The sequence below is a fragment of the Antedon mediterranea genome, chromosome 9 (assembly GCF_964355755.1).
Source record: "Antedon mediterranea chromosome 9, ecAntMedi1.1, whole genome shotgun sequence".
Taxonomy (NCBI): Eukaryota; Metazoa; Echinodermata; class Crinoidea; order Comatulida; family Antedonidae; genus Antedon; species Antedon mediterranea.
Window position 1 is genome coordinate 8,928,508 of NC_092678.1, and position 17,683 is coordinate 8,946,190.

At 32.1% G+C, this 17,683-nt stretch overlaps 1 protein-coding gene across 1 annotated transcript; it reads left to right on the forward strand.

Moving 5' to 3' along the window:
• Positions 1-6,138: 6,138 nt before the first annotated feature.
• LOC140058146 (sodium- and chloride-dependent GABA transporter 2-like) lies at positions 6,139-13,147 on the forward strand. Its single transcript, XM_072103702.1, has 11 exons — positions 6,139-6,388; positions 8,500-8,631; positions 8,851-9,109; positions 9,407-9,539; positions 9,886-10,124; positions 10,418-10,542; positions 10,689-10,804; positions 11,151-11,285; positions 11,588-11,791; positions 12,505-12,675; positions 12,905-13,147. The coding sequence occupies exons 1-11, from the start codon at positions 6,139-6,141 to the stop codon at positions 13,145-13,147; spliced, it is 2,007 nt and encodes a 668-aa protein (XP_071959803.1).
• Positions 13,148-17,683: the final 4,536 nt, after the last annotated feature.

Here is a 17,683-nt window from a genome sequence, read left to right on the forward strand (position 1 = left end):
ACATTTTTGCAAATCCCCTTTTAAATTTAAAATATGTATTTAATGTTTTAAACAGTGTGATAACTCCCCTTTGATGTTTCCATTTCCAGCAGAATACCCATGAAATGCCCCATGCCCTATAAACTGTATTCTTCATTTGTTTTAATAATGTGTTTAGTAGTTTTTAATTCTTTAGTACAGTATTGTGTAGGCCCTATAGGGGGTACGCATAATAGGTGCCTGTTATATATTATATATTGTGTGCTATTGAAATAAACATTTGCTCAAAATATAAGAAAACCCGCTCGAAAAAGAAACACCAATTCTTCAAATCATAAAGGTAATGTATTTTATGAAATTTCAACTTTAAATTCGTAACAACACTAAAATCATCGTAAACGCGCTTCATGTTAAAACTCAAAATGTTAACTTTCGGGGGCCTGGAGCGGCTCTAAACAGTTTTCGTGCGGCCCAAAACGAACTTTACAAACGTCATATTTGTTTCAACTTTGCATAAGAATCGTATGAAACGTTGAAAATTATTCAAAAACCAGCCTTAAACGTCAAACAATGACACGTGTATGTTTTTAAAACTATTTTTATCTGCAACAATTGTTACTATACTATAATATTAATATACACACTTTAAAAACATTTCTCAAAAACAATCACTTAAATGCAATACTCGGCAAATAATTCGCATTTAAGTAACGTGGACAGCGTGTCTATGCAATATATTTTGCTTATCATCTTTTTTCGGTAGATTTTAAAAGATCAAACAATAATTTTTTCAATTTTTTATTTTTTAATCATAGAGTGATGTAGGCTAATCATTTTATTGCGCAAATTATGTCCATATGACTTTCCGTTAAATAACTTTTTCTTTTTGAAATCACGACTACAATCTTAAACAATCCACAACAATAGACACGACATCTCTTAATATTGACAATACTGTATGCTAATAACTGAAACGCTGTAGTGTTTCTATTGATTGATTGGTGATCTATTGATTGAAGCATATAGACCTGTCAGCATGTAATAGTAATAATATTATCGAACAAATTACCAAGTATGATAAAAGTACTGAGAGTGATGTATTTAGAAAATTAGTTTTAAACAATCTCGCATCGAAACGACATAGCATCTAAATTTAATTTGTAGTCGCGTGCAACGCGACTCTACAGCTCACTATGTCGGTCAGTCGGTAAACACTAACTTGAGCACGCGACTGCAGCCATGTATATGGCCTTGTCTTCTTTATTTAAACTTTGTTTTAGCTCAATCAAGGACTCCAATGTGAGTTAATGGTTTTGAACGATCCAGAATCACTTTGTCCCCCTTTTATTTATCTTTTTATGAATTTTTAACAGTTTTTGAATATTTTAGAAATATTTTAAACATAGTTTTTACGGTTTTAAATGTTTGTGTTGTGTTCATTCATGCATGAAATGTGCCAATAGAGGGAAGTTGTCAATACTATACTAGCATGAAACATGGAATACACACCAGTGTGATGAATGGCGTGCACGATGGAGTTTCCATGATTAATACACATAATGAATGAAAGTACAATGGTACAAATCATTTCATGAGGTGAAAGATGAATGCCTATTTTTCTCGAGGGGAAGAAAAGATCTTCTTTAAAGAGTCATGAGAAATCAAATCAAATCAAATCAAATCTTTATTCGTTCCATATAAAATAAATTGTACATGGAAAAATTGTTTTCCTCGACAGAAAAATATGGTAAAACATTCATAATTACATCATACATAGAACAAATTTACAATTTAAAAACATTAATTAAAACATCCATCAACAGTAAAACTTTAAAATATATATTGCATGTGCGCTATTATGATCTAACAATCTTTGAGTTAAACATATGAGTTGAATTTGGTACAAAAGACAGTCGGTTTCTTGACGTATCAGCTCTAGGAACCCGTAACCGGCCTGACTTGTTCTTAAAATATCTCATATGTAATGGATGTTTCTTATCTTCTAAAATTTTACTTAATTTACTTAGGACCTGTTTTTCATAAAGATATTTTAAATCATTAACCGTACAACCAATTATATTTGATGCTATCTTAGTAATTCTAATGAGACCTTTCTTGTGTGTTTCATTTAAATTACCGAACCAAGCAATAAAAGAGATAACTAGTACTGATTGAATAACTGTTTCATAGAATAATTTTAAAGTACCACAGCTAACATTAAATTTATTTAGCTTTCTTAGGAAAAATAACCTTTGGTGACCTTTCTTAATTATCTCGGCCGTATTTTTTTCAAAACTAAGTTGATCATCAATATGTGTACCAAGATATTTGGTTTCATGAACACGTTCAATTGTCTGATCATTAACTATCAGATAATTTTTTTCTTTTTTCTTTTTCCTAAAATCCCATATAATTTCTTTAGTTTATTAAAATTAATCTTAAGGTAATTGTCATTGCATCATGACATTAATTTAACATATTCAGCCTTATACACATGATCGTCAGCATTTTTCAATAGACCAATCAGTACCATGTCATCTGCGTATTTGATTATATGACTATAGTGTTCCAGAGAAAAGTGTTGTGATTGGTATAACGGCAGTCATACAAGCATCACAAACAAATTTGAAATCATAACACTCAAGATTGCTCCAAACTATTGATTATCAGATTTTAACTATAATTATTATTCATAGTTTTTAACTATTTCATAATAGATCATCTTTTTTCCATCAAGGGGAGCGTACTGATCGTCAATGACAGATAACATGTTCTATTTGCCTTTATGACAACCTTTCTCATCATTTAGCAAACAATATACCTAGATAAAAAGAGCAAGGGTCATTAACACACCCTAATCATTGATAAATTGATGAAATCAATCTTCAAACAATAACTTGAAGTTAAGTGACAATGTGTAGCAATGGCGTCGAGATATTCGATTAAGATATTGAAATGAAATAGTAAAATAGTTTTTCTTCTTCTGGCGTTTCTCGCGCTTTCTTCTTCTCCTGCTAGATTGTGCTACAAGTAAATACGATTCTCTATTTATTTATTTGTATTCATTTACTGGCATTATCAATGTTGATTATGATTATGTCTTTGAAAAAAAGTTTCCGGTCCGTTTTTGTTGATCCTATGTTTAAAACTGTAACAATTAATCCAAGCAAGCGTGCTGGGTTAGTGTTTGCTCCTGAAAATTGTATACCAACCAGTATATGTTTTGTTTTGTATCCAAATTCTGGCTAGAGAAATCAAATAATTCTGAAGTATAATGCATGACGCTCATGTGTGAGTTATGGGTACGCGTCTATCTGCTCTATGTGTTATTAATAATAAAATATTATTGTTATTTAATATTAATACTTTTTATTGATAAGATTTTCTTATAATAAAACCACGATGTTTTTAAATTGACTGATTCATATGAATGTAACAATGGGTCTTTCGTCACACTGACCGAATTGTCGCACTTTGTAATAACTGCACTCTTGTTTTTAAACAAGGATTCAAAACAGCCCTGCTAGTCTCCTATAATTTTTTAATATTCATTTTTTTTTTATATTATGTCTTTAGGCAATGTGACCAAAGATTACCAATAGTGAATTGATCACTGTCCTATCAGATATGTGGTAAATCCTCTGATACAGGGGTTATTTTGTGAATCAGTTCACCGGGGTAACCCCCTACTTCTTTCGAATAATGAACTGGGTTCTTTAAAGTGCATACAGGCTATAACTGTGTAGACTGGACCTACAGTTTATAGTCCTATCCGAAAAGACTGTTCCACAACCAGAACTAGGAGCGAGTCGGCCTTGAATGCAAATGTTGTTGGCTCTTATAGGTAGGGTAAACGGCGCCTCTACCTTAACCGCTCGGTCATATGACCCGTTTGAATAAAATAAAATACATGTTTCCTGAAATACCACCCGATTCTCACTGTTGCATCCTTTTTATTAACAAATTGAAATCATTTTCGTTTTGAAAACTTTCTTTTAAATGAAAGACTTAGCATACATATTATGTATAACAAACATTGGTATCAAAGGTAACAACGTTAGGTTAATGTCATTGCACAGACAACAACAAAACAAACATTTGATAATGTCTTTATTATCATAGCATAAACCAGGTGCACCGACACTGATGTTTTACACTGCAGTACGTATAATATATGTACATAAATATTTTGCTTTTGTTTACTGACCAGGAGTAGATCCAAGTGGGGGCCCATCCGGGCCGTTCCCCCTAAATTTCGCAAATTGTAATGCAAAAGATAGGATATCAAATTACGCTCAGCCCTTCAATTCACCCTTAGGCCTTGGCGCGTCACCGTACCATAGAGATTTCAAAATTCTGCATCCGCCACTGTTAACACTAAAAAAATACCATTTATCGTTTAATTAGTTATCAAACCATTGCGTGGTTTAGAATTTATTCTGTGCCTGTCAATTTATACTATAAAATGGAATGAGATATGAGTAACACTACATAGAAATAAGATGAAGTAGTTTAAGATTACCATAATATCAAGGAAGAGTGAGATTAACAAATTGTAATATATCAAATAAAGGGAGCAATACCTTTATATACCGTAGTATAGGTAAAATATAATTGTTTTAAATGTACATAATGAAATTGTATGTACAATTTAAAATAAAGGAAATATAAATGAAAACATTACAAGTTATTTAGACACTCTGTGCATGGCGGTATGTGCATTGAGGTATGTTCATCTCTGTGTTAACTATGTTATTGTGTGACACGCTCAAAATAGAAAAACAGGTACTTTGTTTTGTTGTCATGCGGACATTGATGATTATTAACATCCACAAAACTAGACTAATATTAATAGTCGTCAAAGACAATTCCTTCTTCCGATATATTATATTTTTATAAAATGTATTCAAGTGGAAGAAATATCACTATGAACTTCAATGTGCCAAACGTAAACGGCACATAAATACTACTGTTCTTTCTATTTAATTAGTAAATTAGAGCTAAAGCGGACAACTTCCACAGTCACCCGACAATTGTTTTACAATTAACATAACTTATATAAAATACTGAAATTCTTTTTAATGACTGAATATATGATTTTCAAATAATATACATAATAAATTATATAACTTCAAAGGCAAATTACTGGAAAATGACAATGGGTCTCAGTGGATGGATCTCAGTGAAGATACAAGATAATAAACAAAATGCTAAATCAAAACGATAAAGTAAAACAGCCAGAAAATTGGCAGAGCTTTCGGGTAACACTGGCTGGGTTCCAGACGATGTTTTGACTTAATTATTAGAAAAAAATCGACACGCCCACCGGACTAACAAAAAAAGACAACATACAGACTTGTGGCAAGTCTAGGGTAACTAGCTCTAACTAGCCCTTCATCGGTGCAAGTGAGATTACTTGATAATTGAGAATATAAAGCATTCTCATTGACTGTTTAAAACATGTCTTTAAAATGCTGACTGACTCCGCTCTGCACACGTGGATTTGTAAGTAATTGTTTATGTATGTTTACTCCAGTGATACGACTTGTAACGTTGAGGGCGCATGACTTAATTCGTATGTTTGAAACAGCTGTGAAGCGCTGCCTGAGTGGACTGGAATAAAAGAAATAAAATAAAGGAGGCTTAAATTTATGTTGTCACTTGAATAATTGTACCGATCTTGGATTGTGTTTTAATGTCCTAATGTTAAGTTATAAATAATTTTAATACATAGGAAAGTATAAGGCTCACTTAGTATAGAACGCGAACACGAAATATTGTTCATGTGTGCTAGAGAAAGTTTGTACTTTAATTCATTGGCCGAAACTGTCATAAGCAGCCATCTCCTTTAAGTCTGATGGTAAAATTACGTCATAAATGATTATTAAGAAGTTATAAGGACGTCCTCTATATGATATTATGGTTTACGTAATGTTCAACGCAGTCACAGGTAATTGTACAAAGGAAGCGTGATAGATAATAATAGGCATATCTGTAGGTGAGGAAAATAAAGTCCAAAGTTCAAGACACCCTTATATCAGAATTTTGTGACATATTACAGTGATATAAACGATTTACCAATCATACCGTAAACATCGTTCATTGAAGACAGAACTATCTTGAGAACGCAAATCGATTCTGTTGTTGTTATTAGTAAGCATGGCTTCGATTATCACAGAACAGAAAAGTAACAATGAAACTAACGGTGGCATCGCTGTTATTTCCATGAATGAATTTAAATCTGATGAAAGTAGCAAACACGTGTATGATGACCTTGAAGATGAGGATGATGAGATTGATAGAGGAGGTTGGGGTAGTAAAATGGATTTCATCATGGCGTGTATTGGATATGCTGTTGGTCTTGGTAACGTTTGGCGCTTTCCTTATCTTGTGTACAAAAATGGAGGAGGTAAGACTTAATGAAATATTTCCCCCCTAAAAATAGGGGATTTTGTTTGTTTTTTTGTTTGTTGTTAAATATTCAATTTTGTCACAAAATAGTTATTTTAAGCAAAATATAGTCAAATTGTCTGTCATAGTTTCATTTTTGTGTTGTCCAGTTCAAATAGCGTCTGTCTTTTGTCGTGCTGTACCAGTTGGTAATGCTCCAGTACTGCACTACTATGAATATATAACTCGATATTGTCTACTGTATTAATGTTAACGTTTATTTACGTCTATTACAGTAGGTTAAGAGTAACTTTAAAATACCATTCCTTATGTAACATTGTATTTCAAAAAGTTGATACTAAGCCTATTTTATGAACATTTTACTTAAATACAATAGAAAATCGAATCAATTACCGTTATAGTTCTCAACCATTCTATAGCACAAGATAAATAGTAAAATGTATTTATTTTGTATTAAACAAGCGGTGTTAAAGTTGAACATTAAATACAATAACATTTGTACTGCTTACAATCAATAAGGTACCATATTAAAGCCATACTATTATTATGCTTGGGTTGGTTAATAATTAACATGTCAAAGTTTACGAATTTTTCCACTTGGGATGAAATATCATATCATTATATAAATACATAGATAATGATCCCTATATACATAATCTATTAGCTGATGTTATCATTGTATAATCATCCGCACTTACGTCTTTTATTAATTTTCTGTAACTTTATCTAATCTCTTGATAACATAATTTCATTTAGGTATAATTTAATGCAATACAAGGACTCAACTACCACTACACACAACTTATTGCGATCATCTAAACGACTGATATCCATATTAACAAACGAAATAAAGCCCTTTATAATAACTATAATCTAGAAATGGGTAGAGTATAGAGTAGCATTATCAATATACTTTTAGATTAGATGTTAGCATGGAAATTAAACTTTATATGACTTTATTTATCCCTCAGCAATATGGTACAAAAGATAACGAACTGACGCGGTCTGTGAACATTACAGATGTTTAATACGTTTACCAGTGTACTCAATTTATTATGTTATCCTAAAAATAATTCGAAAGTTGTTACATTTAAAGTTTCGCTTAAAAAAAATCTAGGACTAAAGTGTGATGAGTTTAATATTCTTATTATTACCAGAATTTTCTTTTTATAACTGTGTAATGTTAATGTATTCCTACCTGATATTACCAGTACTTCTTACTATCAGTTTAAAGTCATACGGTACTTTATCAACACCATTTTCTTTCAACTAAATCAAAAGATAAAAAAATACATCACTCTTAGTAATCGGTGAGTTTAATTACAGAGTCATAATTAAGAACGTTTTGGTTACTTTCTGTCGAAACGATCGAAATGGATTGTATTGACGGTCATAACAGTTTTATTTTCATTTGTGTACATTATATTTATAGTTTAATTTTCGTCACTTATAACAATATTAACATTGGTAATTACCTTGATATTTATGATGATGTATTTACAACTGTATGATATAGGTTTTATTAAATGACCAAGCGATTAATAGTGTAAAAGTCAAACACATAAGTCTATGTGTACATAAGGGGATGTCCAATCATTCAAAAGGGTCACGAATTTGTAAGGGCGTGCCTGTGATCTATTATACCGCTGATGGATAGCAGCTATGCCAATATTAATTTAACATAAACTTTATCTTATCATAGCGTGATGTCAATTGTTTGAAAACTATATGACCAGTCGTTCAGATATGCCTCTCGTTCTGTTGTTCCGTGACTGTATCTAATATGAATATACCAGTAGAGCTTATCATTGAATTTTGAGGTTGGCCACATAAATTAGCATACCCACCAAACAAAAGTATTCAACGTCATGATATACTACAATATGTTACCTATACACTAACTACTGTATGCATATACAATATATAAAGATACAGAAAAAAAAGTGTCCGTCTTCATTCCTTTTGTATAATACATTTCCTTCGATAAGTACACCCAACGTCACAAAAGCCTATATGTATCATTAATTGAAAGAAAACAAAACTAGTCTAGTTTGCTGACTATTACCATTCTTATACAAATATATTATTATAATTATCTAATTTTTGCAGGTGCTTTTCTTATACCATATTTCATTGCCTTGGTCATTTGTGGCGTACCTTTGTTTATGTTGGAAGTCACTATGGGACAACTTCTAAACACTGGAGGTATCAGTTCCTGGGACATTTTTCCAATACTAAAAGGTAAATAACGCTACTTAATCGTTTAGCTAATTACTGATTAATTTAAACTGAATTGAATTGATATCCATCAGAACAATATTACAGCGAATCACAACAAAGAATGATTTGTACAAAATTAAAATGATCTAAATTGTATTTCATTAAGCAATTGTGCTTTATATATATAATTTGGGAAAAAAATTATAAACAAACACCTAAAAAGTGTTTTTTTTTTTACAGGTGTGGGTTTTGCAGCCACAACAATATCAGCGATGTTGAATATATATTATATTATTATCGTATCATGGTCGCTATTTTATCTGTTCGCCTCCTTCCAAAGTGAATTGCCCTGGGGAGAATGTGGCAACTCATGGAATACTGCGTACTGCAATGCTATCAGCAAACAAAATGATACCGCTGGCACGGGTTACTTCAGATCATGGAATGATACATTGTATCCAGTAGAACTAGGAGAGTCACCAGCTCAACAGTACTGGGAGTAAGTGCCAACTAACTCATAGTGCATCAACAGTTAATTCTTCACGCTTCCTCGATATATTGAAATGTATTCAAAACATGTCCATAAGGTTAAACTCAAATCCTTACTTAACAATAATCTGTTATTAATATCATTGAAATTGTTTAATGGTCGAACACCCAATTCTCTCGCATAGTACACTATGTGTAGATGACCTCTTTTTCAATTAAGTTAAATATTCGTCACATCCATTTGGCTAAATGGTTAGTGCTTTAGTTTATTAACTACAATCACCACTATAATTATACATTTACACAGACGAAGAGTTCTAAACATAAGTCCTGGAATCGACGAAATAGGCGGTCTTCAGTGGGAGCTTGTTGGATGTCTTGTATTAGCCTGGGTTCTTACATATGCGTGTATTTGGAAAGGTGTTGCTCAGACTGGCAAGGTACGTATACATTGACCATATTGGTATGTCTTGAACACCCATCAGTTTAGGGTTATATGTCAAAGTGATATTGGTAGAGCCAGAAATAGCCGTGGATAAGATAGTCCTATATGATGACGCATTATATTTACGTGTCTATGTTAACTTTAAAATCATATTAACAAATGTAGAAAAAAAAAGAGATAAAAAATGTTTACCACAAATAATTTGACATGGCCTCTATCTCTCCTGTTTACCACACAAAGGTTATATACGATAAACCTTGATTGTTTAATGGTTAATGGTTAATAGGTTTTAAATTTACATAATTGTTTTCATTTTTTTAAATTATGAACATTTGTTGCAGATTGTGTGGTTTACAGCGTTAATCCCATACGGAATATTGACAGCACTTCTCATACGTGGTTTAACTCTAGAAGGCCATCAAGATGGTATTGAATATTTCATAACTCCTGACTGGGAGCGCTTGAAGACACCAACTGTCTGGGTTGATGCAGCTACGCAGATTTTCTTTTCTTACGGAGTTGGAATTGGTTCTTTGATCTCACTAGGAAGTTACAACCCTTACCGAAATAACAGTTTGATGTAAGTAAAAGGTTACTTTACCATCATAAATCATGACAAATATTATTATCCTCCATCTACTACCAAATGTAAGTTAAACTTTGCAAATTTTACGCTAAACATTTAATTAAACAATTTTCAAAATCAATTCAAAATGCTAATTTTTTAAAGTTTAGAATAAATAACAGTGGTGATCGAGCCGCATCGCTAATATTTACACATTTTTAAGCCGGCCACGTGTTTAGAAAGACAACATCAAGTGAAAGACAAGTAAAATGCTTAAACTCTAAAATCAAATTATTTCTTGATTTCAGAGATACTTTAGTTGTGGGAGTCGTAAATGCTGGTACAAGTCTTTTTGCTGGATTTGTCATTTTCTCAATATTAGGGTTTATGGCTAACGAACTAGGTCTTCCGGTCTCAGAAGTTGTTGATGAAGGTAATTAAAGTTGTTTTTTACAGTTTAAATAAATTAGGTTTATTAGCAGACTGCGATCAATGATTACAATTCACTAATTTACAAACTATAAAATACAAACCGTACAAAACAATGTTCATGTTTACCATTATAATTTATTTCCATAGGTCCTGGACTTACCTTCATTGCGTACCCGACGGCCGTGTACCAAATGCCACTTGTTCCTCAGTTATGGGCCGTCATATTTTTTCTAATGTTGATTATGCTTGGTCTTGATAGTCAGGTAACTAGCAAAGCTCAAACTAAGTCTGATAGGCCTACTCCTACTACTTATTTTATTTTGCAGAAGAATGATATTTATACAGTATTAAAATGATAATAATTATATAATAAATATATATAACAGAGGCTGTTTATAATATCACTGCTTGTCAAATTTAGCCCCAAACCTACATCAAAGAAGTTTTTCTCTGACAATACACACAATCTTAAGAGTAAGCATAGCCCATGGCATTTTATGGAATTGCGGCTTAACAATTACAGTTGAGCACACTGTTGTGACTTGTTTAAATGTAAATAGGAATAATTAATTATTGAAATAAAGCATTTATGAATGTAATTTTTCCCAGTTTTGTGTGGTTGAAGGCTTCGTTACATCTGTTATGGACTACTGGCCTCAGTACAAGTTACGCGAAAACAGAACTGTATTTCTTTTGGTTGTTTGTGTAATCGACTTTCTACTTGGATTGGTCTGTGTTACAGAAGTAAGGTTTTAAAATATTCTTTATCATCACAACAGAAACAATCCTATTTAATATTCATATTATTAATAATTTTAGTATTATAAAAGATAATACTCATCGTATCGAACCCTATGCGTGGTTCCCACCAGAGACGCAGCGAGGTGCTTCTCTGGTGGGAACCATCACGCTTAAAGAAAATATCTGCTCCAGCTAAATGATGCAGTAAGTAAAAGAGCGAAGTGATTATTTTAAAAAGTGTATTAGTTTATGGTAATTTGATGATGACAATCAAAATAATATTACTCAAAATTTTGCTTTTAAAGGGTGGTATGTATTTTTTCCAATTAATGGACTCGTACGCTGCAAGTGGTATGTGTTTACTTTGGGTTGCAACATGGGAATGTGTGGCCATTTCATTTGGACTTGGAATCAAGAACTATTACAACGCCATTTCAATGATGATGGGCTTTACACCAGGATGGTTCTGGATTATCTGTTGGGCAGGTACAGCACCAATTGTCAGCTTTGTAAGTTTCTTTCTAAACATTCGTTTAGTTTTATAAAAATAGCATAATTTTAATTTAATCCGAAAAAGGGAGATTTAATTATATAACGCTCCTATCATCCTATCCTATCATGGACAAAGAACCAATTTTCGAACCCTGAATGGTATATTAAAGATGTAATAGCGCTTTCTTTTATTAGTTGAAAAATCATATATTATACAAATATTGAATGCTTATGAGTAGGATGGTAAGAATATTTCATGAGTTGAAAAATGAGTGCTCTATTTTAATGAGACGGAGCTTAGTTGAAAATAGAACAGTCAATTTGTTTGAATGAAATATTCTCTCTATTCAACGAATACAAAACATTCATTATATATTTTATAACACACCTACTTTTAATCAATGTATCCATTGTAATTCATTGACGTGGGCTAGGCCGAGAAGCTATAGGTCATTAAAAAAGGCAGTGCTCCAACACGCGGAGTAGAAAAGTTATAGACAACACACAACAAGTTGATTTCCGAACGCGATCAGTCAACGGCGTCGCGTGGTAAAAATTCTAAAAAATGTTTACAGAAAGCTGAACGTGCATTAAAAGCGCGTTAAGTATCACCATTAGATATTTTTCGTTAGATATGGCTAATTCCAAATGACACGTGATGCGTAATTGACTAAGAATGCAATCAAAAGTGTTATGAAATGAAATAAAACATTTACATTATTTACAACAGGGAATATTCGTGTTTGGCCTTGTCGATTATCAACATGCCAGATATGGCGAAAGTTATGTATATCCAGTGTGGGGTGAAATTTTGGGCTGGTTTATGGCGCTGGCGTCAATGCACTGGGTCATCACATACGCTGTATATCTACTGCTAACCACAAGAGGCTCGTTCTCTGAGGTAAGTTGTTACCAATTTTACCAAAGTCATTTTCATATATATTTTGTTATTAACAGTTGTAACTATTATTATATTATTATTATACTATTAACATGTTCAATGGTACCGCCGATTAATATATTATTATATTATCAAACATGCTCACGCAAACATCACAAAGAAGATAATTTGATGAAAAGAATGACTATAAACAAAAAAGGATAATTGTATTCTTTATTCTATATTATAGAGATGGGCATCCGTAACAACAAATCAATTCGATTTTATGAAAAGAGAATTGAAAGAACAACGAATAGAGAGACGGTTACAATTAAAGCTACAACAGGAAGAAGCAGAAGCAGCAGTGAATGTAGAAGGTATAAACGATAACAATTCCGATTCTATGCAAGCACGTGACAATGTCAGTACACCACCGGAATATGACAACATAGCGTACGAGGCCGAACAAGACGAAAAGTTGACAAAGATGTGAACAAAAAATCAAAATAGATTGAAGAACTGAAGAATATGAGGCAAAAACAGCAACGACTCATGAAAAAAATAAAATTACTACAGAAATACGGTTTCTATATTTTGAGACTCAACATTTTGTAGTATTTTGTACATCCATAGAAGCTACTCTATGTACACGATTAAGATAAGAACAACATGCCACTTTATGTAACACACAACGACAAATTTATTTGTACTATTATCACTATTCACTGTAACAAGTAATGTACAACAAATATTTTTTTTTTTCAAATTAAAACAAAATGTCAACACTAATTATAGGCCTATATAAATACTGTATTGTTTGCATACGATCCAGTAACCGATAAAAGGGTTCTTAATTAATATCTACCAGACTTAACGTAAATACTATATTTTTTTGCAAAATTGAATTAGGTAAGAGCCTTACTAAGAACATTTTCTTTTGGAAAAATTAAAAAAAAAAATATTTTAAAATCATAATATTTTCATTTTCAAAATGGCTGTTCAGCTATTTATTATACCAATGTATGATATATATCATGCATATATTCTGCATACATATCTTTACCACAGTAATGATAATTGTCTTTTTTTATGATTCTATAAAGTTTTTACACGGGTAGGTAATAAGATAATGAACAAATCGTTTGTGATTATATGTGACACAAATGCTATTTGGTTCACCGTATAGATATGTATATATATATTGTGTACATACGTTCGAGAATTTAATTATAGGGATACAGTAAATATCATTATGTATAAAGTTTAATTGTGATTTGAATAAAGATATATCATTTATGGTATTTACGATTTTATTCTTAAAACTCCGGTGTTGCTAGGTTGATGGGAAAGGTCTCTCTGAAGTTTCTCGACGTTTTGAATTGTCACAAACCCCGGGGTGTCTCCGGAGATCACTGCGGAGATGGGTATGAAAGGGGTATATGTATATGTATGTATCGTCCTGGATGTATATAACACTGTGGACGTTAACATGCAAAAAAAACACAAAAGAAAGTAAAATATAACTCCGGCAACCCAGTCATCGACAGCTGTAGGCCTAATTTACTAAGTTGTCTCAGTGGCATCTTTTAAAAGACTGAGGACCCTTCCCCGGGAATAAAGGGTCAAGCTGTCAATTATCAAGTAAGTATCAAATAAAGCACTCAGAAACTGAGGGAAAAATATAAATCCGGGAAAACTACATTCGGAGAAAGAGGGCTCACTATATGATATTTGTAGTCCATGTTAAAGCAATACAGAGGGAGTGACAGTTTTAAATATTGAAAGATACAGATATGTCAGATTTTAATATAATAAGCTTTTGCAACACCCAAACATTAAGACAACAGCATAATAATCGTCATAGCGAAAAAAAAAACAATAAATATAGCAAGTTATGTTGCCAAGTACCATAAAAAATTAAATCACTCAGGGAAAACTGTATTCGGGGAGAGATGACTCACTACCATATTCTGGCCCAAGGTTAAAAGAATACAGAGGGCGTACTATTCAATATTTAGCTGACAATGACAATATGATTTATTTCTTTTGACGACCCTTTTGAGGGTATGAAAGAATATGTTTTCAACAGAAAACAAAAAAATAGTGGTATTCATCTCCGACATTGTTACATAGAGTAGATTCGGTATATCGTGTTCATTCCTATATCTTCTAGAGATTGGGAGTCAATTATTATCACATATAAACCTAAATCGAACAATCCTTTCTTTATCTTTTAGTAAAAGCAGTAATTACAGTATTCAAAAACCCACCGTTGTAAAGGTATATTTTCAATAAATATTATTATATAGACACGTCACGTCCTGCGTCATCAAAACTACGTTATGCTATATCTGATCGCAGCATTCACCTAGTTTTCGCCTGGGTTTGTTTGTGAAGTTTTTATCTGAATCTCACCAAACGTTGACACAGTGACATGACCCAAAATATCGCCGGCGTTTGATATTGACTAGGATAGTTCAGTTTTTTAAGGGACAGGGTTGATCAAGGTCACAATCTAAAAACTTTTTTTTAAATTCTTTATTATAATATGTCATTGGCTACCAGAGCCTTGTCCAGCTTGGCCGTAATTTTTGAAAATTACGATAAAATATCATTTGTAAAATAATAAAATAAAATACACTCAGCAACAATTGAACCAGAGCACCTATAAAAAGCTGGATACATAAACAATGTACATTTACTTGAATTAAACTTGAATACTATAAAGCACAAAATTTAAACAAATAGTAATTTGTAATAATAATAATAATATCTTTACTGTTAAATAGGCCTATTACTGTTTTTATAATGCCGACAGTTACAAAGTTCAATTTCGACGATATACATATTGAGAACCTTATCTGTGTAATGTTTGTGTTTATAACCTGATTGTTACTAATGAATATTTTTCATTCCACAACTGATTATGAATTAGTTCTCTTTGTGGTGTGCATTTAAAACCGGTTATTGGAATTTAGATCTGACTATTTTGTTAAGAGCATAAATGACGCTGGATTCTGTTCTTGAACAATAATAATTTTGTTGTCAAAATGTTTCAAAATTCGGACAGAAACGATTTACTGAAAGAGCAAGATATAAACGATGGAAGTAAAAAGCAAACTGGAACTGATGGAACGGATGGTGGGTCAGTTGCAAGCTTATTAAACGTTATCGGCAACCTTGGAGCATCGGTAATCAGAATATCAAGTACTGCAAGACGGTACCCTGAACAGTTCAACAGCCTAGAAGAGCGAACTAAACGAATTCTCACAGTACTTGTAGAACTTAAAACGGAGTTGGAAAATAATGATTTGGCATTAACCGTTTTACAAGACATTAGGTCAAATCTGATAAACACAGAGGTTTTTTTACTCAGTCGCTTGGGGGATCGACAAACTTGTATGGGATTGTGTTTATCTTTGCTGAGACATAGATGGGTAGATCATAAATTGCAATTTCTTCATCAAAATCTTGATAGCTGTTTACTTAATATTCTCGTAATTCAATCACAAGCAAACAAAGTAAGTTTTAATTTAAATAGAGCATGGATTAATGAATTCATTAATCCATGCTTTTAGGTATGGGTTAGTTATAGTGACTGAAATGTATAAATCTAGAAATTGAAATAAACTAAAAGAAATCAAAAGCAAAATACACAATGTACCGGAATAGTCTCAGTTAAACCTAACTAACAAATAAATAATAAGTTTTAATACGTTATTTTCTAATAGAAATGAATGCACTGGACATCTAGACACATGTTTTTGTCATGCTGTGTACTGTGCTTTATTTTATAGAATGTTCTAATTCGGTGTATAGAAGACGCAATACACAAACGAAATATACCTGAAAATAGGGACATGTTCACACAAACAGGTTAGTACTGTATGTTAGCTTTGATCTAGAAATATGTAGGTCTATTGCGAGTATTTAATGAGGATCTATCTAAGCTTTGTGTTGTTATTATATAAGCTTATTGAATCTGAAATTAAATGAAGGAAAGGAAAGATAATTCACACAGCTATGCAAATTATTTCACTTTGATCTGTCATGATAAATATAATCTGATACCGAAATCGGTCCGATGATAAGGCCTACTAATCGGTATATACGATTTGGGAATCCAAAATTTGTATCGAACATAACGCTTTAACGGTCTAAATTTGTTTTCTGGCAGATACATCTGATCCTACGCCAACTGACAACGCATGAACGACATTCTTAAATGGAAAAGAAGAAGATAAAGTAGTATTATTGAGTTAGGAATTATAATAACAATAACAATTGTTATTAGCATAATATTTACGAATGCTATCATTTGTAAATATTATCAGCCTAAAATTGGTTTGAAAGGTATATCATTCCCTGTTTAACGATACCGACTAGTCATGGCTGTAGGCCTATGACACTGTCGAGTATTTTCGTGAAACTGTAGAGTCTAGACAGACTCTTGTTGTTATTTGTTTTCAAGAAACATAACTATGTAATGATGAGCTTTATTTCTTGAAAACTTTGCATAATGATTTTAATTGTTATCCCACGTCTTCTATTGATACATCAAATCGTGCCCGTTATTCGAGTCGAGCGGTCTCAATCAATAGTAAAGATTGCTTTTAATAACAGTTTAATATGTATCATTAGTTTATTCCTGCCTTTCAGAAGCTACAATCAAAAGTAATTTAATATTATACACAGCGTTTCGTAATTAATAATTAATTTAAGGAAATGAAATTGCATTTATATAGTCTTTTAATATGATTCCCAACGTTGAAACATTTTAAAATTTTGGGTTTTCAACTGATCCCGACTTATGTAGGCCCATGGAGAAATGTCTCCATGGCAGGCCTCGGAATTACCTGAGATTGTCATTTTGATGAATAAATAGAAATAACATCCATGAGTTGTGTATCTACTTTGGTTTGTGTTACGAATGCAAATATTAATTTTCTAAATAGCAAAATAATACTGTATCTCAGTCTAACCAGGAGTACATGGAAACCCTGTATATAATAATGAGCATATTATATTA

Bases quoted from the DNA above. Each gene is read 5' to 3' on its own strand.
- LOC140058146 (XM_072103702.1), top strand. From the start codon at position 6,139: ATGGCTTCGATTATCACAGAACAGAAAAGTAACAATGAAACTAACGGT. The intron at 6,389-8,499 runs GTAAGACTTAAT...TAATTTTTGCAG, and splicing joins TGTGTACAAAAATGGAGGAG to GTGCTTTTCTTATACCATAT. The intron at 8,632-8,850 runs GTAAATAACGCT...TTTTTTTTACAG, and splicing joins CATTTTTCCAATACTAAAAG to GTGTGGGTTTTGCAGCCACA.